Raw genomic sequence first — 26,951 nt, 5'->3', positions numbered from 1 at the left:
TTTAAGTAAACGCATGCACAAATGCTTTCTCTTCGTTGAAAGAAATCACGATGGATTTGTGGCATTCGGTCTGTTGCAAAAAGAAAGACTAAATCCATAGATGTTGATATGTTTTGTTGCCTTTTGCAGCAAAAAAATAAACATGTGTGGTACGGTAGGCTTAAGTATAGGCTACTTTACAAATAGTGTGATAGACTACAATAAATTTAATGACTAGTAGATTCTTGATCTACATAATTTGAGCCTGCATAGGTAACTTTGTTAATTCTAGTTTGTGAACTGTCGTTTGGCTATGCGCATTGCGCATGCAATAAAGACTACCACATCTTGCCAAATTTCGCATCTTGAACTCATGGTCAGTATCTCATTGCGGAGTTGTGAGCTACTATTTATTGATGTCATCAATAATACAATAAATTTCAAAGTTGCATAAATGTAGACCTACTTTTTAAGTTGCTACTTCACTGATGCAGCCTACGGTAGCCTACCTAGAATAACTTCAAAATAAGCCCACGTTCAAGATAGGTTTTCCATCCATAATAAGCTATTGGGTTTACCATTTGACAAACAATATGAACAGTACAATAAATATGGAAAATATGTCATTTTGAAATAAATTAAAAGGTTAGGCTAAAATTAATATGAATTAATAAATAAGTGCATAAACGTGTGAAAAACTTACAAATCATAACATAAAAACAAGCCCCAAAATGAGTAGTAGCAGTAAACAATGCAACATAATGTCATAGCGGTTAAAACACGAGCGCTCATCCATTTTTGTTAGGCCCTGAAGTTGTGTTTCTTAAATAAGTATTGTTCAAAGCAGTTTTCATATCACCAATGAAGTGTTCGCTTTTATTCTCTTGCTCAAAAGCAAAGTTAGTTTGGAGTTTTGTATTATAATGACAGTCTTCTGTGGCGAATAGGTTGCTCTTTCTTAACCCATTGCTCTTGTTTGTTAAATCAGGTGTTTTTGGCGATGACGCGTTTTTTGTAGGACTTCGATTTCTGAGATCACCTTCCAACAAGTTGTAAACATTCGATCTCTCTCCAGTAAGAATGGAAGTCTGCAAAACACTTTTTATTATACTGTAACGTTGTATAAAAAAATGCGCTAAAGTAGCCTACCATTGCATCTCGGATGCAGAAGATGTTATCGTGATCAAGTTGATTGCAGAGGAAATAGTACTGGAATTAAGATTGCTGGGGACAAGCACTATGGGGTAAAAGCGAAGTTAAAGCAATTTGTTTGACATAGCTCTGTCAGTGATGTTTGCTATTTGTTGTTTCTTTTTAACAAAAGAAAGGGAGTGAATAACTCGAAGACTGCTACGTCTTTAATTGCTTTCCAGTCTATTACAAGAACAAAATAATCATCACTGCAGTATGATCAGTAGGCTATGAGTTACTAGCTACGGCATCTTGTCGCTTCTACCTTTTTCTACACCTCTGCTATGTGTGGCATATATTGGTTTTCGTAGAGATGGCCAGAAATAAAAACAAACTAAACTGAACTGTTAATTTGTTATGAACAACAAGCGTATGCGTTTGTTATGCGCAAATGTCAATTTTGTCTCTTATAGGTTACCTTGAAAAAGAATAAAAAAACATGGTCACTGTAGCCTACTAAAAGGACAATTTAACTTACAGAAAAGACTTCCGGCAAACTGTTTCTTCTTGAAAGACTCGCTTTCTGTGTTTCCGCGTTGAATAGCATTGAGCCACATTGTGGACAACATTTTATTTTGTCACTCAAGGTAGGTTGTCCTGCAGCCATTGTATGGCCGCTATTTTGCGTTTTTGTAGCAACTTCGATTGAGTGAGATTCATGTCCGCGTTTGAGATTGCTTTCAAGACGGGAAATGGTAGAACAGTTTCTTGCACCTGAAAGGAAATGATATCAGTGCAAGAAACGATACAAATTTTATTGTATATTAAAAAAAAAAAACTCATTGAAAGTACCAAAGCTTAGAAGCAATGCACTTTATTGTTTGTTTGCTATGACGTGAAGCGGTAAAGTTTTAGAAAAACAAGTTTTCATAATAATTTTGCATTCCTGAGTTGGCTACTCACCATTTGTGCCCATTACCATCTTTTGGTTATTTTTTCCTGGCCTCAACAGAATTATGTAGATCTTAGGACCAAACAATGCAAGAATAATAATGAGACCATTCAAGCAGAGTCCAAAACAATAAACTGCGTCGCGGAAAACAATGTCTGAAGATGTCAAGACAAAGTAGGTCGACAACTGAAAAACAAAACAACTTTTAAATAAATGTTTTCTTGGTTAAGAAAGTTGTGCTGCTTACTAAAAACTAAAATTTATACTTTTTTTTTTTAAATTGTAACATACGCAGGTAGACTTTTTTAAATGGCTTTTTGGGATATATAGGCCTACTTTGGCTTCAGACAACAAATAGCCTAAACAAATTTAAAAAAATGAAATATTAAAGCTAAATAGTGCAGTGACAGGTTAGACAAAGATTAACCTACTTAAACCAACAAACCGACAAAACGAACACCAACATACACTTAATACACAGTCAGCAAACAACACAGAATCTTGGAAACTTTTTATGCAAGAGGCAGTCAATCCTTGGAATCAAATGCGATAATAAAAGAAGAAGATTCTTTTTAATGACAAAAAAATAGAAAAAAATGTCTCATAATTATTCACAGTGCAGATAGAGATGAGACTAGCTTCGTGAGATTATTATCTAACTTGTAGCCTGTCCACACAAACTTCATAAAAAGACCACACCATCATTCATGCAACTATTCTATATAACATGACCTACTTGTGCCATCCATATAACAAGGGTAGTGTACACGACAAAACCAATGTGTTTTGCTTCGTTAAATCCAGCGGGCACTTTCCGTATTTTAATTGCGTAGACTGTGCATGTGAGCAGCAGCAAAATAGGATATGATAAGCCAATCAAAAGATCGTGAGACTTCAACCCCTTGCAATCAATGAAGACTACGGTGAACTGCAAGCAAAGTTAGAAAATCGATAAAGAAAAAAGTAGAAGCAGTAGCTATCTCAATGAAGAACGTTTTTCCGGCTTATAATTACGATTGTATAATCGTAGTCCCGTAGCCAGGAGAGATCCCGGGTGTCACGACCAGTAGTCTAGTGTTCATACTTGGTAGGGGTCTAGGGAATACTTTGGACGCGAGTCCGAAAAGATTTTAGGAGGCTAGAGTCTTTTTAAAGGGCCAGAGAGCTGGAAGAAAACACCACATATTCTTTGAAGTTTAATAGTGGTATAACGGATTTGTAGTGCACCGATTCCGGAGTCTATTTTAAGAGATAACTCTTTGATGAGTAACTTTCTCTTTCCTAGATCATCTTCGTTTGTAATTTCCCATGTAATATTGTCTTTTTTTTTATAGTAGGCTGTGACAATGAAGCCAAAGTTATCGTTTTCCCAGGAAAAGGTTAGGATAATTTGATGACCATTGTTGCTTCATAAATTTAGGCAAGGGGTGTCCAAACTTTTTCACAGGCAGGCCAGATTTGATGATGCAGAAGTGCCCGCGGGCCAACATTTGACAATCTTGTTTTGGATAAAAAAATGTGCATCTATAGTGATATAGTGTTATTTAATGTCATTTTTATATAATAAAGCAATATGAAGGTTTAAGTATTTTGTTATATATGCTACATACCACGAGATGTAATAAGTTAGGCTGTATAAGTTATCTGCTTTTCCACCAAAAACTTTGTAAACACAGCTGTGTTATTGTGAACTTGTGAAGGATGAAACTGACGCCTAGATTTCTATACCTACAGTAGATCTAGTGTTGTTACGGCCAATCTCTGTACAAATCAAACGTCATATAAAACCGTTCAAGTCTACTGAATATTACGTCATGGAAATTCCTAAAGCATGTGCCAAAATTGCACCATCGTTCATAAGACCTGTTTGGACCTGTTTGGGCCTGTTTAAACAGGAAATATTACATCAGCTTAAACACCTGTTGGAATGACTTCATAATTGTCTTTCATTAATTGCGTCACAGTTACTTTCTACGTGAATTTGAGATATTGATATCTATTCTGGTCATTCGTAAAATGATTGTTTGAAAGTTGGCCGCACATTTAACTGTTGGCTTAGTGCTTGCTAGCTGGACAAAAGTTCCGTCTTTTATCCAAGTAATCTGTTGTGTAGTGACAGTTTAAGTGGTGTAGGCGTTGCACCCCCTCGTTTTCGGTAGCCTCGGGCTAATTTTACAGGAATACACTGTTTGAAAAGAAGTTCAAGTGTGTGTTTCTTCGGTCATTATATGCAGACGAAAGGATCCGGGAACTTTAAGTTACAATTTTCCCACGAAGAAATTATGGTTTACCGCTGTGACCATAAAAAATAAAAGACGATTCTCTGTCTAGTGTTTGGCACAGAAGCACTTAGAAGCAAAAAAATAAAAGACGAAGTTGGTTAGTTGGTAGGCTGAGAAGCACTTAGAAGCAAAGAAATAATAAAAGAAGATCTTATTGGTTGGTAGTCTAAAGAAGTAAAGAAAAGTAAAGACATTTCTTCTCAGTTTGGTACAGAAGAAAAATAACTTTGACATTTATTGGCAAGAAAGAAGATTAAAGGCAATCCATCTGTGCTTGAAGATTCAAGTGGAAGAATCCAAGCAAGTTTTGTGGACGTTTGGACTTCACATACTCGTACAGCTACGGTATCGTGCATTTAAATTCTTTTTTGTATTTTTTACGGTCTTTGCAGTTAAGTTTTTTATAACTACTGTAATTTGTGTGTTTGTGTAACTTAATTTTTTAATTGTTAAATTTAGCCCTAACATTTAATATGTCTACACTCGGTGGCGACAGGGACTCGACCGCCGTCGACTCGACTGAGTTTAAGCCTGATGATGTTCTTTGCAATCGGGCAGGCCATTCTGGGGAGGGACCCAATAACGATGAGGCTAAGTCAGTTCGAGAGGCCCGGCATCTTAGACGGGATATTTTGACTCAAATTGGGAAACTTTCTGTGGCCCTAGGTTCTTTGAGTGATAAGCAGGAACTGTTAATTTTTCGATCTAACTTATCTACATTAGAAGAGGAATTACGGCATTTCCATGCTCTCTTGAGTAAAATTTTTAACTCTGCAATCTTAGCAGAACTTCGTGATAGGGTAGATCCCGAATTTAACTCGTTAAAAAATAACTTTGAACAAAAAGAAAGTGAGTTCTCAGATATGTTGGATGCTGACATACATCCTGAAGATAGCGCCTCAAATGTAAGCACTAGGATGTCTGAGAGCTCGTCACGGATAGTTGCACAAATTAACTTACAGCTAAGACGAGAGGAGCTCCAGATACAAGCCGAAGCCGAAGCGAGAGCTGCTGAGGCTGCCATGAGAGCTGAGGCCATACGAACTGAGGCTGCCGCGAGAGCTGAGGCCATACGAGCTGAGGCTGCCGCGAGAGCTGAGGCCGAAGCGAGAGCTGCTGAGGCCGCCGCGAGAGCTGAGGCCGTACGAACTGAGGCTGCCGCGAAAGCCGAAGCGAGAGCTGCTGAGTTCGCACTCAAAGACGCTCAGTTGAGGGCTGAACAACGTAAGGAAGTGGCATTAGCTGAATATCGATCAGAGGTGGGCTCCCGGCGTAGCTCTAAGAAGGGATCTTCTAGGCATTCCAGAAGTGAACATCAATCACAGTTTAATTTACATAACCTTTTCCACACGCCTGTTCAATCCGTAAGTGGACCTGTACAATCCACATGTTTTCCAGCTGTTTCAGGAGGTCTCGGGGCCGCGGCTAAGGATCTTCCGAAGGCTGTAGAGCCAAGGTCTGCAAATTACAACCGAACTCCTCCCCCAGAGCGTACAGGTCACGGGGCCGCCATTAGCAGTAATGCTTTGCCCCCTTCACAGTTTTCAGCGCCGCTAGTTTTTGATCGCCCAGCTACACGTAATTTGGGTGGTTGTGAGAGGCGTATCGTGTCTCCTGATTTTAACGTATGTGAGGATCGTGATCGGGCTGTGCATGTGACTGAGCCCACTCAGCCCATTAAGGGATATAGCTTGTCTTCTCCCGCTAAATCGAGTTCTCAACAGCAGGATTGCTTTTTTGAATACCAAAATAGTAGGACGTTCTTCGATAAGGCGGCCTTGATTGGTTACGATGGTAATAATATGCCATTTGTCTTCTTTAAAAATCGTGTTATGGCCTTGATGGCAGCTTCGCCCTTTAAGGGAACTCGTTTGACTTTGTTGCAAGCAGCTTGTGTTAGAACAGCTGCACAAACGATTGCTAATTTGGTTTCTGACACTCCTGGCTTGTCAGAGGAAGACAGGATAGAAATGTCGTTAGCTCGCTTGTCCCAACGTTTTGGAGTTCGAGGAGGTCTTTTCGCAGAACCAGAAATTAGAAAGTATCGCTATGGTAGCAAATTGACTTCTATCTCTTCAAGTGATTTGAAAGAGTTTAAAGATGAATTGTCGCAGTGTTTGCTTTACGCGAAAGCTTATGGTCAGCGTGATAAATTAGAAGGACGTTTTGTTTTGGATTTGGCTAAGCGACTCCCGTTTGACGCTAAGCAGCGTTATCTTGACTTTTTAGGTGATCAGTATGGTAGCACTGAGGAACCTACCTTTCAGAGTTTGTTTGATTTTGTAGTACGGGAGGAAACGCGCAAGTCGACTGATTTTAGCATTATGCTAATGGGCGATTCTGGTGAGTCGCAGCATTTTAAAAAGTTTGGCAAAGGAAAATTGCCTTCATGTCCGGTTAGGCAGACGTCGGTAAAGCCCCATGATAATGTGATTTCAGGGAGTTCGCAGTACTCGACTGCTGTTGGCGCACCGCGCGGCGGTGTGGCCAGACATAGTGACATACCGGCGTGTTTTCGTTGTTCGTCACGTGGTCAAGTTGAATATCATTTTTTGTCTAATTGTAAAGAATTTTTGCGCTTGACACCTAAAGATCGGAGAGATGTCATTGTGAAAGCTGGCAAATGCTTGAATTGTTTGCGCCAGCATATGGTTAGAGACTGTAATCATGCAAATAACTGTCGTAAGTGTGGACCTACCAACGATAGGAAACACTATTTTCTTCTGCATGATTTTTATGTGACGTCACGTGATTCTCTGGATTCGGTCGGTAAAGATGATGCTGGTGCCAGAGTTCCTGTGCGTAATGTTAAGATTGGAAATGTTAAAGCAGCCTTTAACCGCGTTACTGCTGCTAGTGTTTTGAATCCAATGACTGGCAAATCGAAGTTGGTGTATTGTCAGCATGATCCTGGTTCGCAGTTGACCTTTGTTTCGAGTGACTTGGTGTGCGAACTTGGTCTTAAACCGTATGATAAAGCGTCGTTTAAAATAGATACTCTGGCTGGTCAGAAACCTACTTGTGCTGACCTTGTTAAACTCAACATCCAGTCGTTAGAGACTGATGAACTGTTTTGTGATATAACCTCGGTGGTTAACCCAGCTTGGGCTGACGATGTTAAAACTTTACCTCATAAACAAGATTTAAGTGGTTTCCGTCATTTTCATGACGTGAATATGTTTCATTTGAATGATTGTAGTACTGTAGATGTACTGATTGGCAATGACAACGCTTATTTGATGTGGGCAAAAGAAGAACGTGTTGGTGAAAATCGCAGTGAACCGCATGCTTTACTCACTCCTCTCGGTTGGTTGGCTTGTGGTGGTAAGTCACCCTTAGTTGAAAGCGTTGCTAAAGTGTGCAGAGTGCAGACGTCTTCAGAGTCGGATGTCATCTCTGGCTTTCAGCGTAAAATTGAGTCTCGCGATATGGAAATAGCAGACCTGAATAAAGTCATTCAGGATTTGACTTTGCAAAATGAAACCTGTGAATTGTCTCGCAATGATATTTTGGCTAGAGAACTTGTCGAACCGAATATCGAGTTGATAGAGTCAGCTGAATTTCGCGGCGCCCTGAGACGGAGAGAGATGAACTGGGAATTTGTACCTCCGTGTGCTCCGGCGCAAGGTGGCGCCTGGGAGGCAATGGTGAAACAATTTAGAGTACTTTTTTCACATTTTGGACTCTTCAATTCGTGGGCCCAATTTTGTTGGACTGCTTGCGTGCACGGGCGGTGCCGTTCGGATCGTGGGCGGGCGCCCTTTGGTGCCTTTGAGTGGCGACCCTGGGGATTTTGCTGTCATCACCCCTGCCTCACTTTTGACCCCATACTTAGACCCATACTGTGCTGTTGGGCAACCACATGATCGTGACCAATTAAGAAGGGATTATCGGTTTAATTTGTCACTTTCTCAGCAGTTTTGGAGTAAATGGATCGATTTTTACTTGCCAGGTCTTCAGGGCCGGAAAAAATGGCTAAAAATGGCCGAGAATTTGGAGCCTGGTCAACTTGTAGTGGTAGGTTCTCTCCAAGACATTGGTAAACGTGGGAAGTATCAACTTGGGAGGGTGCATGAGGTAGTTCCACAAATTAGGAAAGGGAAGCCTGTGGTTCGTAGAGCCAAAGTTGCCGTCTGCAACTATGATGAGAGTACGGGGAAAGTGAAAGTAGACTACGTGTTGAGGGATATTTCGTGCCTCGCCCCCGTAAAGAACACCTAAGTGTTAGGGTTTGAGCCTGGTTTTGTCTGCGGTGGCCGATACTTGTCTGAGCCCGGAACAGTCGGTTATTATCGCAACTATTGTATATAGCGTCATTTAGCGTGTACCTATGGTACCAATTTCATGTATCGTCGTGTTTATTCTTATTGCTGTTCATTCTTTGCATGCCCTTTGTATTTGCGTATTAACTTAAACGTGAGTGATTCAAAAAATTTGTGTATCGTGTGTTTTATTCATTGGCTCACGATTGTCCTTCAATTCTTTTTTAGTTATGCCATGTTAGACTGTCATAACTAGGGGCCGCTATGTTACGGCCAATCTCTGTACAAATCAAACGTCATATAAAACCGTTCAAGTCTACTGAATATTACGTCATGGAAATTCCTAAAGCATGTGCCAAAATTGCACCATCGTTCATAAGACCTGTTTGGACCTGTTTGGGCCTGTTTAAACAGGAAATATTACATCAGCTTAAACACCTGTTGGAATGACTTCATAATTGTCTTTCATTTATTGCGTCACAGTTACTTTCTACGTGAATTTGAGATATTGATATCTATTCTGGTCATTCGTAAAATGATTGTTTGAAAGTTGGCCGCACATTTAACTGTTGGCTTAGTGCTTGCTAGCTGGACAAAAGTTCCGTCTTTTATCCAAGTAATCTGTTGTGTAGTGACAGTTTAAGTGGTGTAGGCGTTGCACCCCCTCGTTTTCGGTAGCCTCGGGCTAATTTTACAGGAATACACTGTTTGAAAAGAAGTTCAAGTGTGTGTTTCTTCGGTCATTATATGCAGACGAAAGGATCCGGGAACTTTAAGTTACAATTTTCCCACGAAGAAATTATGGTTTACCGCTGTGACCAAGTGTGGTTTGAGCTTTTATCTCAAGCGCTTGTTCAAGTTCATAAACGAGAACATCTGCTTACACAACAATAACTTTATCGGCAGCAGTGGCCGAGTGGTTAGCGCGTTGGGCTCGCAGTCGAGAGCCTGCATGTTCGACTCCAGCCACCCGCACTTGCTGTTGTTTCTCCGGGCAAGAAACTTTACGATAATTGCCTCTACCCAGTGATCGATTTCGAGTAATGGGTAGTACCAAATTTAAGTCATAAGTAGAGTAGACAACCGGAAACAGACATTGCAGTCGGCTGCAGCGTGGGTCAGGTGTACGTCGGAAGGCGTACACCGATGCATAGCGCTCAAGTCCGCTTTCCCGCAATGCAGGATAAAGATATGAAAAACAAACACAAATAGGTTGAGCCGAACAAGCTCAACATTTTGTTTGGAAACTTTTGCATTCCTAGAAATTTGTTTTTATCCAGCTGCTGGTAAAACGCACGAAAGAAAGATGAAGCTCATTTAACTGCGGGTGAGCTGGAGCCTCATCATGGTTCAAGCAAAAAGAAATGGATAGCAATAAGCTCTTTACAACTGCGGCAAAATGTCGAAACCGATTGCTGAAATTGCCAGAAAGAAAATGAATAAATGCTTGACTGTTTTCATGACTCTTTACTACAGTCTTCAGGCTATAATAGTTGATTATACAATTATGACCAGGGCCGACTGAGCACCATCTTACCCCCCCCCCCCCCGGAATCCACTAGTGAAATCCTATGTTTTGTGATGGCTCTTAAAAATAGGACAAGAAAGCTTTAGGTTATGGCCGCAAACTCTTTCAATATAGGAAAAAAATTCACAATTATCATTTCACCTGAGAGTAAACAACAAGGTTTTTTTTAGAAAAGGCTAGTAAATATGCCAACAACTCAGTAGCGGATCTGGAAAAAAGTTGGGAAAGAACTTTTAACAAAGTAAATTTATAAGAAAAATGGACAATACAAAACTTAAGATTTGAAAAAGTAAAGGTGGATTAAGGGGTGTGGGGGGCTAGCTCCTCGGAAAATTTTGACAAATAAGTTATGATATTGTTTTGGTCACTTTTTAGCCATTTGTGGTGCAATAATGTTTTTTTTAAGATGTACACTTTGTATGTAACCATAGGTCGTGTTTTTGTGTAGCCTACACACATTCATAAAATTAAAACTAGATTTGCGTAGAAGGTTTGGTTTGAAATACTTTACCATTTAAAAAAAATATGTATATTTCCGACCACAAAAGCATTTCAATTTCTTAAAATTTGCATAGCCTAGTACGCTATATGGTGTAGCCTATCAGCAGTCTAAAACTTCGCAAAATCTATCTGAGGTATTCTGACCTTCGCTTTATCTATACTATTTTCGCCGTTCATTCTACTTAATAACCTAAATCCATTATCACGGAAATTTATCAATTTTACTGTCAATTAACTAGGCTATTTAAGTGAGCAGTATGTTTACTTCGGAAATTTACCTTATTTTATTTTTTTGTTGGACACAGAAAACGTTTTACTCCCCACTTCTGAAACTATGCATGTACTGCAGCCTATATTGTCCAACAGCGCTGATTAGGTAAATAAAATATGGTTGAGCGAGCAAGAAAATTTTACAAAAATGGAAAAATTCCATACTAAATGTTACCGTACATGTGAAATTACACACCGAAAAACGCCGTACAAACTAAATATGCGTGGGCCCCCAGACGGGGTTTGAGCAGTACATAGGCTACGGCCTTGCGTGATAAGCTATCAATTATCGAGTTTATGTAGCAGACTTTTTTATTTTAAATAGTTAAAAAACATTATACAGATGAAAATGAGTGGGCTAAACAGCCGTGCCCCCGGACGGGAGGCACGTGGGTGGTTAACACGGCCCTGATTATGACGCAATAATAACTAACTTTTCTCGCCGGCTTTTTGTTTGTGAGAAATATTGTCTTCACAATCCTTGTTAAAAATGAAAGTTGAATTAGTAAGATTTCTTTGTGTCTGCGGGCCAAAAATAACAAATATGGCCGCGCCATTGTGCAACAACAAACGCAGCCATAAAAAATATATTGCGGGCCAAATTTGGCCTGCGGGCAGGACTTTGGACACCCCTGATTTAGGTTAACTCAGCATTGGAGACAGTTAAAATCTCACGTCAGATAATATAGGTTTAAAAATATATGATAACGGTAAATTTGTTGATCTAGTAAGTATGGATCAGGTTGCAACCGGATTTGTAGAAAGAAACGATTTATGAAATTTGAAAAGTTTTTTCAGCTAACAATCCTTATTTCAATACATTTGTCGGTAATAAAACACGACCTAGCCTATAAACATCGGTCTCTTTTTTTAAACTTATATTGCTTGTAAATTCTGTGCTGGCATAAAAAAAAGAGTAATAATAATAAAATGGAGGGAGTTCGCCCCGATAGCTCAATTGGTTAGCGCGTCACTTCTGGAACAAAGAAGATTCAAGATCAAGAGGCGCTGGTTCGACTCTCGGGGTGCACTGTGCGCTTGAGCAACGCACGTTAAGGACTGCTATTCAGCGGCATCTAATGGATGGAATAGTTCCCCGGCAACACGACTGCAACAATCGGAAACTTCACTCTGTCTATCTCGGTGACCGGGCCTGCGTCAGTGATTCAAAGCCTCTACAGTCTACAAGTATGCGAAACTGCCAGGATTAAGCTCTGCAAGAAGCTTTCCAAGTCCGAGGATAAAGATTCAATCAGTCAATCCAAAGGAAGATCACAGCTGATCAAACATGATTAATCTGTTGAAAAAGAATAAACATCTATGGACGTTTGAAGATAAACTTTATGTTTGTTCTGTTGATTGAAAAAAATTAACCGCTCAAACCTGATCTCGGGCTTCATTCATTGTAGTGTTTGTTTCCATTGTTACTTCAGGTTGCACTTTAACAAACCACACTCCGATCACGAACAGTTCCACTGAGGTCAGAGATGTCGCAATGATTACCTGAAAAAAATCATACTTAAGAACGTGATTCTACGTCAAGAAAGCAGTCAGTATAATTATATTTTTAGGTATTGATTGTAGCGTTAATACAAAGTGCTCAACTAGCGCAGTGGCAGTGCTAGGGGCAAAGCAGTAGTACGACAAATGGTATTAATACTACAGAAGAGTGCTTAATGCCAAGCGCAATGCTGAGCAAAGATATAGCCTACCAAACAAAAAGGGGGCTTGGTATTGAGCACTCTTTTATAACATTAATGCCATTTATCGTACCAATTATATTTTTATGTTGGTCAAGGATACGTTGTTCACGAATCAAAATAAAACAGGATTTCATTTGAAGTGGTATAAATAAAGCTCTTTGTATCACTCCAACGAAAAAAATTTCTCAGTCAAAATCATAAAAAAGTTAAAGCAAAAGTCTTGCACCGGTATTGCAAGGTATTGGCATTAGCTGCTGTTAAATATAACCTAATCTCGATCAATAATTTAACCATTATACCTGCTTGACATATTGAAGCAATATTTTAATACGTTTTACAAGTTTAATTTATTTTTGTCCTCAACGTGAACTAGTGGTCAAGAATGTACTAACAGGTATGGATTTCTTTTCTTGCTAGTTACATTTATAAATGTTTTATGTTGCGACCCATTCTTAGAGCTAACATTAATCATGTGCTTACAGTAATTGGTGATGTCAAGCAACTAAGCTTTCATTACATTCTTATTGGAGATTGACTGCTAAAGATTTAGGACTCACCTGTGGCGCAGGCTCAAGGAAGCGTTTGTAACCGCTAATCAATTTTTTTCCCAAGCTGTTGAAAATATATGATATTCTCACAGTCTTCACTAATAGGCCTGCATAAACCACGGTGAAGCACATTCCGGTGCATACTCTCCTGTGGAAGAAACAAACAATTGCTTTTTCTGCATTCAGGCCAATACTATAGGTAGTTGAAAATAAAAGTGAACAAGTAAGGAATGTGTAGGCAAGGCAACCAAACTCCGTGTCCATCCTTCAAACGTATTATTAAGTGTAATGTCAAAACAAAGACGCAACAGGTGCCAAACCTGCGCCCTTACGATTTTAGTACAGGACTCTAAGCCATTCGGCAAAGCAACTACCAGCTAGCAAAAGCATTGGTCACGCAGACTGACAAAAACAATGGATGAAATTTATTGGCTACTGCAAATATATTGGCACGCATTAAAGCTGACAAAATTCTCATGATCAAAGCCAATGAGTATATTTGTGTTACAGCCGATATAAAGTGAATGTATTAGCCTACTCTTGGTCAATACGATTATGTCAACTTTAAACTTTATATTTTGTAATTTTAAATTTTAACGCAGGACATAACAATAAAAATAACTTACCGTAATGTGCAAAGAAGAACAGTAGGCTCAAAACAAAACAAAAAGGAAACTGAAAACACCAAAACCAGTCCGGACAAAATGAAAACAGAAAGCTCCCTTCCAGATGCTTTTATCAGAGGCGTGTTCCAAGCATACGCGTAAACGATTGCAGTGAAAATGGTCAGCATTAGTCCCAGGCAACTTGCAGCCGCTACACACCAACCGAGCGGCTTTTCAAAGGAAAGGTATGTGTGTGGTATATGATGGCAGTGAGCACTGGAACAAGAAATTAGGTTTTTAAGAAAGCAATAAGGGGTAGACCATTGAACTTATTGTAGGAATACTTGGGCTAAATATTCATGTGAGACCGTGATGTCTGATTCCAGCAAGGCAATTAAAACATAAGAATTTAAGGATAGACTATGATACGCTAAAAAAAAAAAAAAACTTTAGGTAATATTAAAACTTTACATTGATTTTAAAACGTTAAACTGCTTGCAAGCGGCCAACAGTATAATCAAATTTTTTAACCTGTTGCGCCACCCGGTGGAGGCAGTAAAACATGAGATTTATGACAAAATCAGGCAGAGTGTTGATAACAATTGAAAGAATTTGCAAAATATTTATAAAGCCACATTATTGGTATCATGCACGTGTAAAGTATACACAAGTTCGTCCTGTAAGCCCACCTCAGAGCATATTCAAACTTTCCACATTCAGAACAATTTGAGACATTGCGATGAGGAATATTGTTTGTAGAGTAATTCCAGGTTACAATGCTATTGACTTTGCATTCATCGCATGTCCAGCAACACTTTTTACTCTGATGAGTTAGAAAATATATTTTTTGATTGTGAAAGAACAACTGCTAGAAATGTTAAAAAAACGCTTTTTATAAAGATATTTTATTCTATGAAAGACTGTTTGAGAAAGGAAACAATATGCCTTAATAACAAATTTAGCTTGAAACGAAGTTACTGCAGGGCAGAAATATTATGCACCGGAAATTTAGTTCTAGCCGTCGGAATTTTTTTCAAACACTTACAAGCGCTTTTAGTAAATCTTCGAATAACATGATGTGACGTCACGCACTTCAAATGTTACAGCATTTTTTCACTTTTTTTTCAACCACATAGGCTAACGTAATTTATTCGGTTTCGAAATCAAATGATACTGAGCTGAGCGAAGGATACAGATTCCTACAGGGCTTCCCACTACTAAATAAAATACTTCTGTATTCCAAATGTTGTTTCTGTCACATGTTAAATTAGTAGCAATGTACAATACATAAAAGAGAAAGGCTGATAGTCGTTAGACAGAAAAAAATTAACAAAAGATCCATTTTAAAAATGCAACCGATTTGATTTACCTCTGATACAGACATGTGCTGAGTCTCAGAACACTCATCACTGCAAGTAGAAGTAATATTCCCCCTGCCTTCTTCAGGGTGTCCAGGAAGGTTCTCATTTATTTCTAAAATGTTATTTATGCGTTGTATAAAGTGTGTACAATTCAACAACAAAGCTTTTTCAGCATTATAAAACAATCCATGGGCGACTCCTATAAGCTGTGGTACTAAGCTGTGGATATCGCATCTGTGATCGCAGTGTACTGTATGTTATCGCAATGGGCGCAAATAAAAGCATGATTATTATGATTATTATATTATTATTATTATTATTATTATTACTGGTAGTTAACTAAAAACGTCGTTAAATATGTCGTTAGCTAAAAACTTACTGATAACATTATCCTGAACACAGCCGATGTTTTGCCAGCCATTGGTGTCGCTTTTGTTGTACCTCCAAATGTTGTACCAGGCCGGACCATCTTGCTGGTTGTCTATCACAAAGGGTTCATTGTTTTCATAGGAAAAAGTAACCTTTCGAAGGAAAGTTCTCAGTTGTGTCCCAGACATTGTTGTAAACTGAAACAAGAAAAGTTAAACGTAAGTTGTTTGCAACTCCAGGGAAAATTAACCATCCTTCTTAAGGTTTCGGCAGATGGTCTAACTTGAATTGTGATTTTTATTATTTTCGGACTGCAATGTGGAACTAAACACAGAAAACTGCGCAGTTTTTAAAAGTAATATTAACTCTAACTGCAAGCAAACTTTTCCGGTTCCTATTCCAAGCCTTGACATCATTTAAATTTTTCATCGGCCAAAGTGTGCACAACATGCAATTGAAATTTTGTAATAAAGTTAATTTTTTTTATTGTAGGCTAATAATAACTAGTACCATTAACATTTATACGCTGGGCCGTTAAAAGAATAATTTGGTCCCTGTACCAAAAAGATTCTCGGGCCTAAATCAAGAAAATTCTAAAAAAACATATCCAAACAATACGAGGAAGTTTTTTTCAAGTTCTATGTCCCCTTGGAAAAGTTTCGGTCCCCTAAAATCATCCCTGCCCCTGTCAACGTACTGCATATATGGCACCGCATATATAGTGCTCATCGTGGTGTCAGATGCTTCAGTGCGATGGTGAGAAAACAATTCATTAAAAGTCAAAATGTTCAGTGAAATAGAATCCTTTCAAAAGAACTTTGTATTTATTATAAATTTTTACTTCATTTATAGGTCTACAAAGCCTTTCATTTATTTAAACAGCTAATGAGTTTATAGTTCTTCAAGGCAGATACATTTTAAGTAGAGTCTTAATTGAAGAAACATTTAAATTTAACCTATTTAAAACAAATAATATAAAGATAAATAAACAGATAGATAGATGTTTATTGGCTGCTGCGAAAAAGATGTACGGTGCAATAAATCAAAACACAATGTACATAGTAAAACTGTTGAAATGATTACAATTAAAAAATAAGAAAATGATGATAACATCACAACAGCGGGAGGCTGCGAAGTGACCATTCAAGGTCTTTAAGTCAAGCAGCCACCCCTTAACTCGTCAATGATAATTATAATTGGCTAATTGAGAAAGAGAAATAATAATAAATAAATAACAGTGAAGCTGTCCAAGATAATAAAAAATTAAAAAAAGTCAGGTAGGCCAACGTAGCCTCTGCTACAATTGCAAGTCTGATTAATTTAGCATTTACCTAATATGTGTCAATAATTTTCTTTTTGTACATTCTTTTAAAAGTTGTGAAGGAGGATTTGCGAATTTCAACTGGTATATTATTTCAAATTTTTGCGCCAGAGTATTTTATTGAGCGTTGTAGTTTGGTGGTTGTGTATAAATAATAATAGCAATCTAGGTTGGTCGAATTTCGAGTAGTAAAGTTGTGAATTTCGTTGCATTTTATAAAGTAGTTTTGAAATTGCATTTTTAAAGTAGTTTTAACATTGCGGGGCACTTCTATCCCCACTTTAAAGTGATTAAACTCACTTAATCATGATACGAGTTCATGAATTTTGAAACGCACCGTTTATTTATTGAGTTTCATTGAAATGTTTCTTTCCCTATTAATAACCAGGTGGTCCACCCGGAAAAGAATCTATTGTTCTTGTTACTAAATTTAAAATCTTTGCTAGCACAAGGCTCTAGTTGTAGTTTATTGGCGGACACTCTCCTGACAAGACAATGTATAGCCTTAATGAATTCATACCGCTGCACACTCAGTGACAGGTTTGTTGGGATCACATAGAGTCTGCCTGGCCTCTTCCAAAGCATGTGCAAACATACGCACTGAAGTCGAAGCTGACGCTAACGCTGACGTCAGCGTGACGTCATCAGGAAGAGTGAGATTGTCTCGGCAGATGTTACTGGAATTCTGAAACAAGAAAGTTCAGGTTCTGTTCAATTTGTTTTAATTCTGACAATTTTATCATCTATAAAAAGTAATTTTGGGCTGAACTTCAATGCACTAACATCACATTCAATTTTCAACAATAATAACAATTTGAACTTGACAAGGAAACACTGCTTTGCAGTACCAAACGTACTTTACCCACAACACAAAATAATTTTCCATGCAAAATCGCAAAATCAAAATGTCAACGTTTCGAAAACACTGAGACATTTGTCATATCGAAGATTGTGATCAGGCAGTCGTCGACTTATCACAGCTGCTGCAATCGTCATTTTGACAATTCACCAGGAAGTTGTAGGATCATTTAATTATAACAATTACCATTGCACACTTTTGAACATTTGATTTTTGCGATTTTGCATGGAAAATTATTTTGTGTTGTGGGTAAAGTACGTTTGGTACTGCAAAGCAGTGTTTCCTTGTCAAGTTCAAATTGTTATTATTGTTGAAAATTGAATGTGGTGTTAGTGCATTGAATTTCAGCCCAAAATTACTTTTATGGATGATAAAATTGTCAGAATTAAAACAAATTGAAAATTTTCTGAATTCAATAACAGACGAAAATCGGCCAAGCCCGGTTTTACTTACAAAGATATCAGTATTTCATGATAAAAATTTGTTTTTGGTTTTTAATGAGTTGTTGTTTGATAAACTTTCATAACACCAATGAGAATGTTCTTACCTCTAACATACAACCTTCAACAAAAGCCAGATATTCGTCAAAAAAATGGTTGGTAGTCCGTGCTTCTTTCAGAGTTTTCTTTCTAATGTAGCTTTCAAAAGTATTGGTGTACTTGTTTTCAGGAAAGCGTCCGTTAAAAGCAATAGTGCCATCCAAGATATCAGGAATGGCTTTGGTAACATTTGTACTAAAAATACGGATTATAGGTCATGATTAACTCTTTGTTGTAGAACAAGTTTTAGTGGCCAAAATAATGACATGTGAGTGTTTTATTTCTGCCTAATAGTCTAATAATAATCTGAAAATCTGGCTTTTTAATATTCGGCTAAATTAGTGATGAGCCAATTTCGTGACTAATCTTAAACTGATGTGGGCTGTTCTACTCATGCTAATTTTGTTCTGCAAAGGCAAATATTTTCAATATATTACAGTTCATTTGAAATGGATGAACTAAAAAACAGTGGCATATCACATTAGATTACGGTGTCTTGAAATGCGTATTGCATAAAACAATCAAATGAGCAGGTACAAATTTTGGCCGCAATTTTCATGACCTCATTACTACATTAGCCTGCTACGTCTGCTACCAATGCAGAAAAAGAAAATTACAGGCTATGCAAACACTATAGAATAGCTTAAAAGTTACGTGCCCAAGCCTATTAGCTACATCAATACAGCATGCGAGAAATATTGTCAAACTTTGCCAAATAAAATAGTAAAATTTCAAGAATAAAAGCACTTCAGTGAATATTCAGAGATTTTTTTTTACTGTAATGTAGCCTAACTGTGATTAAAAAAATAACCGCATTTTTCTTGCCAATTGTTGATTAGTTTTGTTTTATGCTAACAAAAATGTCTGCAATGGCGCTTCTATTTTTTTTTCTCTTTTCAACATGCTTGTGATGTATCAATAATTAAATACGGCGGCTAGACGTAACATTTTTAGAACAATTAAAATATCTCAGGATGACATGCTGCTAGTTTCAAAATATTGTATTACATTGTGGTTGGCCAGCAGGTTACTGTTTAAAATATTGAAAGCCTTGACATTTTCCAAGTGATGAATTATACATTATCAATAATATAATCAGTATCCCAAAAATACTTTCGACTTATTATAAGCTAAAAAAATAAACACAAACACATTTTAAATATTACACGAATTGATTTTTTTCTCTGAAATAAAATTTGCTTTGAATTCTTTTAGACGGAGGGTTGTATTTTCTAGCAGGCTATTGCGGAGCTCACTTGGCAATTAAATTTTGATATTACTGACAAGCACCTACTCGTTTGTATAAAGAGAAAAGTTATTGTTCATGTATGTCCAAGCATCTGAGCCGATAAGCTGAACTCCTTCCAGCATCTGATGTTTGTACATTAATTCAAGCATTGACACCAAGTTGGCTTCTTGAACGAATGCAATCACAACTGTAAAAACATATTATAAAATTAGATATAAAAAAGCAACCTTATTTTGGTTTGAATGATTTATTGATTGAATCTTTATCCTTGTGCTGAGAAAGCCTTTTTGAGATTTTATTCTTGGCAGTTTTGTATACTTGTAGAGGCATTAAACTACAGACTGACGCATGCCCGGTCACCGAAATTGACAGAGTATAATTTTCGATTGTTGAAGTATTGTTGTCTGAGGTATTCCATCCATTATATGCCGCTGAATGGAGAGCTGCCCTTGAAATGTGTTGCTTAAGCGCAAATCCCCGAGAGTCGAACCAGCGCCGCTTGATCTTATAGTGTCTTTGTTGAGAAAATGTTGAAGTGCAAAAGGAATTTTAATTTATAATACCAAACAGCATGAAACTTCGTCTTAATTCTATTTTAATGTGTTCGATATAAATCATTTTTTATTTTAGTTTATACATTTAATCATCATTGCGTTTATGTGTTTTAGGTGAAAAATAGTAAAGGTCCCATACTTGATTCAAGTATCGGGTATGAGAAGATAAGGTTCTCATTGTACTAAGCCTTCGGCACTAAGGTGCCGTCTTTTCTGCACTAATTATGCCCACCCGATTTGTTACACCCTAGGTAGAGGTGAGCGGTGCTTTCAACAACCATCTGAAGCCGGGAGTTGAACCAGGTTTGCATAATTGGAAAGCCAACGACTTATCCCTTGCACCATCCCTTTACTGTATGTGGGGGAAGTTTGTTTTCAACAATTCCAGCCAATCAAAACATTAAAATATTGGATTTGTTTCTGCTTTGGAGGTTCTGATCTATGTTACGATTTTTTAAGTTTTACGTAAAGTGTAAAGTCATCTCTCTGCTCTTACAACATATTACTGTAGTTACGGTCGTAAGTTCTATGCTAAAATTGGGAAGAGTCTACATTTTCTTATTGGTGTTAGTGAAACTTTTGACGATTGATCTCAAGTCGATTACGATATCGTACTTCAGCAGCTTAAAGTTTCAAATTACCTTTCGCTCTGTGCTCGTTATTCAGTGTGTTGAGATTATCCATCAAATCTGCTTCATCTGGATTGCGTTTGATCTTTACTCCAACTGCGAGACATATCGAAGTGTTTTCTATTTCTGTTTGGAAAGCGTCAAAAGCAGCGTTTCCTGTAATATCACAAAAATTAAAAAAGTAGTAATTTCATGTAAAAGCACGACCACAAAAGTACAAATCTAAAAGAATGTGACGTAAGAGCTAGAGCTTAAAAAATTCAAAGTTGAAGTCATGCATTTTTGGATGAATGTTTGTTGAGAAGTTAGGTTTAATAATTTTTGCAAAAATTCTATCAAACACCCCTATTAAGGATTCAGGATCACAGACGAATTTTGACGTTTTCGACGTTGCTTTTTGAATTAAATGGTTTGGTTTCACAGCCCAAGTTGTTATCTCGTAACTAATTTAATGCAAAAAAAAACAAGTTGTATTCTTAAGGTAGCAATACTTGTGAGCCTATTTGCTTCATTTTTTTAATGTAGTTTTATCAGAGTAACAAGCTTATTTTTTCTATTTCGATATTTTTTTGCTTATATAAATTTTATGAAAGGGTAGAGAACGCACTATACTGTACATCCTTGTGGGCTACTTGGTATCTGATTTCAGTCGGTTTGTGTTTTGTAGAAAACTATTTCCTGCTTTGTAAACATCTCACCTCATTGATACTTTTATACTTGTTCAAGCACCATAACCGTAGCCTAATTTAATTTCTTTGCTTCAATTACACAAGCAGCAATGCAACTTACAGCAACATCTCTTCAAACCGTTTTGTCAATATGATCTAGGCTTAATGTAGGCTACCAACAACTTGAACACACCACATACCATAATTGGTGTTGTCGCGTATGAACGAAACATACTCCCAACTGTTATATACCAATAAGTTCACGATGGCCTTGACCTGAAATAAGACATTTTACATGAAATCACAACGGCTTTGTTTCACATAGTTTTTTTTTAAACAAACCTTGGCAACCTGATGTCCGCCCCGTTAGCTCAGTGGTTACGCGCCCGGCTCAAGATCATGCGGCACAAGTTCGACTCGCGAGGTGTGCGCTTGAGCAACGTATTTCAGGACTGCTCTCCATTCAGCGGAACCTAGTGAATAGAATAATTCCCCGGCAACAACACTTCAACAATCGGAAAACTTCACTCTGCTAATCTCTGTTACCGGCCCTGCGTCAAGAGCCTCTACAAGTATGCGAAACTACCAGGAATAATCTATCAAGGCTTTGTCAGTCCGAGGATAAAGATTCAAAACCAAACCGAACCAAACAATGTGTTTTCAATCCGTTTGTAAACATGCGTGTTTCTTATGATGAGATGACCCTCAAGTTGGCAAGAGATCCCAGATTAAAAGTGAATTTGATAGAGATCACTCAGTGATTTGCACACGCTGTCTAGCTAGTGGCGAGTGCGAATCTAAGAGGAAAACACTAATAACTTACATGTAGTTACATGTACCTAAAAATGAGATGGAAAAAAATGTTTTGGAATCAAAACAAGCCAAAGTTTGCTTCTTCATGGAAGGTTCATGCCAGTGCTCTTGGGTGCTGACTCATTGTCCTTTTTCTTTTTCTTGTCATGCCTAACGCTGAACAACTGCAATACCATTCTAAACCTTTTTTTGTTCCACTAACATTTAGGCTACTACATTTTTGTAAAAGCAAAATACATACAGTAATTTGTCAACCTTGTAAAATACGAATAAAGTAGGTACGATTACATCTTTTCTCTGTCTGAGCTCCTAATGTTTAAGTTATTTTTTCACAAGTAAAATGATTAAGTTGTTATTCCTAATATCACGGGTAAAGTATTGATAATAAGTTTCCAAAACGTTTGTTACAGCTGCAGATTGCTGTTACCTGATGAACATCTGATGATACAGTTCTGAAAAAGTATGGAAACCGACTCTTCTCACTCAAAGACGGCGCTGTTGCTGAATAGCTAATCTAAGCAAAAAAAATTGGCTAGTTTGGTAAGATACTAAATAATGTGGTGTGACATTACATCAACATTATCATATAGTTATAAGACAAATCGCTTACTTTTGCATGGAAAAAATATGAAAACCGTTAACGCTGGAAAATAAAATTATGGAATTTTGCTTTGGCTTAAGAAAATTTAAGCAGAGAGAGAAAATTTGTTAGTTTCTTTGGTGTTTCGTAATTTGTATGGTGATAGTCTGGACCTCAATTTTTATATTCACCTTACAAGAGGGCGGTTCGCCCAATCATCACCCATGTCAGTTAAGCCTATACAATACATCTAGACAACTCACTTGCGGTAAATTAAATAGACCAAATAGTTTTGCGGTTGGTATGGCAACTTCAGTTGTTTCTGGGCCAATTATTCCCCAATAAGTGTTGTTTCTTGATTTTTCCGTAGCAGTGATATGATGAGGTAAGATGTCATTGACAATCTGTGAAGAAGCAACAACAGTTGTGCTTGCAATAAAAAATACTAATTCTATTCCGAGTAGCCTACAATAACTAGGCTATGTTTAAAAGATGTAATTTATAATTTATTATTATCATTTAATTTTGCTCCTTTTTTGTACACAAAGGCATGAGTGAAGGTTTTTGTGAGGAGAGAAAAGCATTATTATTTCAATACAGTTTTTGTAAATTATCTTGCTCATGAAATACAAGTAGGCTAACTTAAAAGAGGACACTTAGCACATTCACGTCACCTGAAGGAGTGACTCACTTTCCTGCCTTCTGAACATTTACATGCAGATAACCAACAGTAATAAACAATTTTTCGGTATCACACGCTTTCACCTAAATCACGGCTTTAGACTATTTGGTTTACACATGCTCATGAAACTTATACATCCATTATCTTCTTACTTGTGCCAGTGCTTTAGTGTCTATGTTGCAGTTAGCTTTTGCATCAAGAACGATTTTAATCCCAGGGAGAATATTTGGGTCAGCATTGACTTTGTCAATTGTGTAAGATATCATCTCGTGTAACTGGAAACAAAATCATAAAAAAGTTTTGATACTTTCAACTGCACAAATTTCTTAAAAAATTACACAAATTTGCTTAGTTAGAAAGTTTTACAAACAACAACAATATAATTTCCCATGAAACAGATCGATTGCGATCTTATCTTTGATTGGAGAGACTTTTGAACACTTAGTCTTTGTGCGGTTTTTGCATACTTGGGGAAACTTTGGGAAAACATATTTTTATTTTTCTAAACATATTTTTATAGACAGGACATTACAAGTCATAGCTCATATTCTGCAATGGCAGCTCCAAATGACTCTATAAGGTGAAAATCATTTCATCAATAATTCATTCAAACGCTAAACATAAAAAATAACCAGAAAACGTGATATGACTTTGCATTTATTACCCGGTCCGCTGTCAAGTATTTGAAACATGCTGGTCTGTGGGCTGCAGCAGTTTCCGGTCGTAAAAAACATCACTTCAAAGCTTCAGCCTAAGATATCAAATCAGTTACGCTAGATGCATCAGTTCAATATCGAAGTCAAAGTCAGAACACTGGTCGGATATTTGAAAATACTGTTGGTTTACGTTGTATAAACATTATTCGTTAACATTTTTATGTCTGTGTTTAGTTCTTGTTTTGCTTGTGCGTCACATACTGTTGTCTACATTTCTCACGCTATCATTTGGGTATTACAACTTAGCCTACCAGACACCAGAATCTGTCATGTTTACGTTTAAAAATAACGGATTTTTCTGTCTGGGTTGCAGCCATCATATCAGTTTCAAAAGAAGCTATACAAAGTAAATTGGAGGGTTTTCTGGCTTGAAATTGCTGTGCGTTTGTAACTTGGGTCTAAACGGGTAAACATCATTTCAAAGCGACTAGTGCTGTACAAAAACTCCATTTTGAAATAGTAAATCGTTAAATCGCAGTGGGCAAATTGGTAAGGTGCTCTCTCGACCATCACACAACCGTGCTTCATGCTTGGCACTTAGTAAAGCAGTGAGTTTAGTTTTCCTATCCTACTAAAGTACTCCCAGACGTCATTCGCAACCGGTGAGTACTGCTTTCGGTGTGGGGGATAACCCCCGCTCCCTTGAAACTGAGCGAATTGCTTTCGAAAAACAAGGAGGACTGATTAAAAACACGGTAGTTGATTTTAAATCTTAAACCGTTTCCCAAACACATCGGCTACATTTTGAAGTTCAGGAAAACTTGTTGTCGAAATTAATACTTGTTCTGCATCTGCATACTCACATAGAAATTACGAATCGTTAATAACGCAAAAAAAGTGCTTTACTTCGTGAATAAAATCAATACAAAAGTAGCACTTGTTTTCAAAACTGATTGAAAACTAACATTTGGGAAAGTGTGTGTAGAAGGTTGCTGCACTTATGGCATTTCGCTTGCAAATGTTATTCAGGGTGGTTAGCACTTTTGAACTGAAAGTTTCTTGTTTCGATTTACAAAGGTTCAATCGATCAATGTTTGAAAATGTTAATGTGGACACTTTGCATTTTTTCTCTTGTTTAGGCTTACACCCAGTGGGGGTTGAAAGTTTAAGTGAAGAGGACGCAAAGGGAAGGAAGGCAATCTTTATGTCGGCCGTTAGGCATGCCAGTACAATGTACAAATATAAAAATTGTTTGGGATGTGTTTTTAGGTGCTAAGCCAGCTTTTTAGACACCTTCTTTTTTGAAAAAAAAAATTTTTTTTTGCTCCACCTTATCAGTACATGTCCTCATAAAGACACAACCGCATGCTTTTGAGCGGTGTCAAACTGACTGCCTTTTATTCTAGTGATCTCAACACTCGGCAATGCAGTCGGCGTAAAAAAATGACCATGGGTCAAGCAATCACAATAAAAAACAAAAAATGTAGCCCTCAGTCTGCTAGAAAAATGAGTGTCTTCCTTCCTGAATTGTTGACGACGACAAATTATGAGACATTTAATCAAACCAAACAAACAAAATGTAAAAAGAGTCTAATTTGCTAACTGAGTTACACTCGCACTGAGCGTTTTCTTTATATTTTACTTGATATTATTCTAAATCCGTTCATTGTGTTCTCAGTCACAACAATTCCTACCGTCCTGAAAGTTGAACCAAATGTCGCCTGAGCTGAGCGTAGGAGTTACAGTACGCCTATAGCTTTTATGCTCCAACATGTTGGATGACATAGATTTTATGCAAATCCTACAGTCCAGAGAGGCTCTTGCCTGGGACACGTCTTCTTGCTAACCTTACCTGGACCGAAGAACTTAATATGTTGCTCTTGTCGCACGTTTCCCTTTCTCCATTGTATTGCCTCTTGTATATTTCAAACAAGCCACTTAGTCGGATGACGAAGGGATTTTGTTCGATAGATTCTCTTGGCTGATGAATGGTTACCACTGATGCGTCAAATACTTTGCTTGAAATTTCCAAAACGGCTAAAACGAGCAATAGCTGAATACAAGTTCCACACGGCATCTTCAACTATTTGAGAAAGAAGCAAATTCAACAAAGCACATTATTTGGTAGCTATGAGCCTAAAAAGTAAATGAAGTCACTGTCAATAGTAATTATTATTGTCAACAATACACTTCCGGTATAGCCTACCTTTTGCTAAAGGCACCTGCACCCAATAGAGTTGACAGGGGTCCAGTTGGAGCCGGAATAATTTCAAGGGCCAAGAAACATGAAGAACCACACCGTATTCTTTGGGTATAGTCTGTTTTTCTTATAAATATCTTGATTTGGGGCCCAATGATCCTATTGGTACTGGGCCCAAAATATCCTCTCAACGGCCTTGCACGGAATGCACGCACCCCTTCCATATTGGTTATAGGCAAATTGTTCGTAAGCAATTGTTCGTAAAGCAATTGTTCGTAAGCAATTGTTCGTAAAACAATTGTTCGTAAACTGTTTTTCGTAAAATGAAATCCGTAAAACAATTCTTCGTAAAGCATTTCTTCGTATACATCAAATTTTAACTGCATGCACGAAAAAATGCTTTAGGAAGAATTGTTTTACAAAGAATTAATTTTACGAACAAATGTTTTACGAACAATTGCTTTACGAACAATTGCTTACGAACAATTTGTCGGACACCTTCCATATTCCATAACAGTGGCGTTTGCGTACCACAAACGTTGTTTCATGGCGACCTAAAGACGTTTGTGTACCAACGTTTGTACCAACGTTATCAACGTTTGCGTACCACAAACGTTGTTTCATGGCGACCTAAAGATACGGCCTTGCAGAAATTTTTTTTGCATTTTGTCACATTTTGCAGAAATTTCCAGATTTTGCTAACTTTGGGC

The 26,951-nt window shown here is 37.6% G+C and overlaps 1 protein-coding gene across 1 annotated transcript; it reads right to left on the bottom strand.

Moving 5' to 3' along the window:
• LOC145787198 (metabotropic glutamate receptor 2-like) lies at nt 1-26,465 on the bottom strand. Its single transcript, XM_082598921.1, has 20 exons — nt 26,264-26,465; nt 25,894-26,078; nt 23,538-23,660; nt 22,967-23,107; nt 22,551-22,637; nt 21,511-21,586; nt 20,655-20,798; nt 19,505-19,646; nt 18,219-18,405; nt 17,333-17,497; nt 15,502-15,688; nt 15,131-15,234; nt 14,451-14,584; nt 13,783-14,037; nt 13,166-13,304; nt 12,289-12,408; nt 2,799-2,990; nt 2,074-2,248; nt 1,649-1,884; nt 1-1,067 (listed from the first exon to the last, which is right to left on the bottom strand). The coding sequence occupies exons 1-20, from the start codon at nt 26,463-26,465 to the stop codon at nt 768-770; spliced, it is 3,294 nt and encodes a 1,097-aa protein (XP_082455047.1). The 3' UTR covers nt 1-767.
• Nucleotides 26,466-26,951: the final 486 nt, after the last annotated feature.

The sequence above is a fragment of the Aplidium turbinatum genome, chromosome 18, assembly GCF_918807975.1.
Source record: "Aplidium turbinatum chromosome 18, kaAplTurb1.1, whole genome shotgun sequence".
NCBI classification, from domain to species: Eukaryota; Metazoa; Chordata; class Ascidiacea; order Aplousobranchia; family Polyclinidae; genus Aplidium; species Aplidium turbinatum.
Note: the sequence above shows the minus strand (reverse complement) of the source record. Positions and strands in the feature narration are given on the sequence as shown.

Excerpts from the sequence above, each read along its gene's own strand:
- LOC145787198 (XM_082598921.1), bottom strand. The coding sequence starts at position 26,465 with ATGGAAGGGGTGCGTGCATTCCGTGCAAGGCCGTTGAGAGGATATTTT. Across the intron at positions 26,079-26,263 it reads GTCAACTCTATTGGGTGCAG|CCGTTTTGGAAATTTCAAGC; the intron begins GTGCCTTTAGCA and ends TGCTCGTTTTAG. Across the intron at positions 15,689-17,332 it reads CTGTCACTGAGTGTGCAGCG|TTTACAACAATGTCTGGGAC; the intron begins GTATGAATTCAT and ends TTCTTGTTTCAG.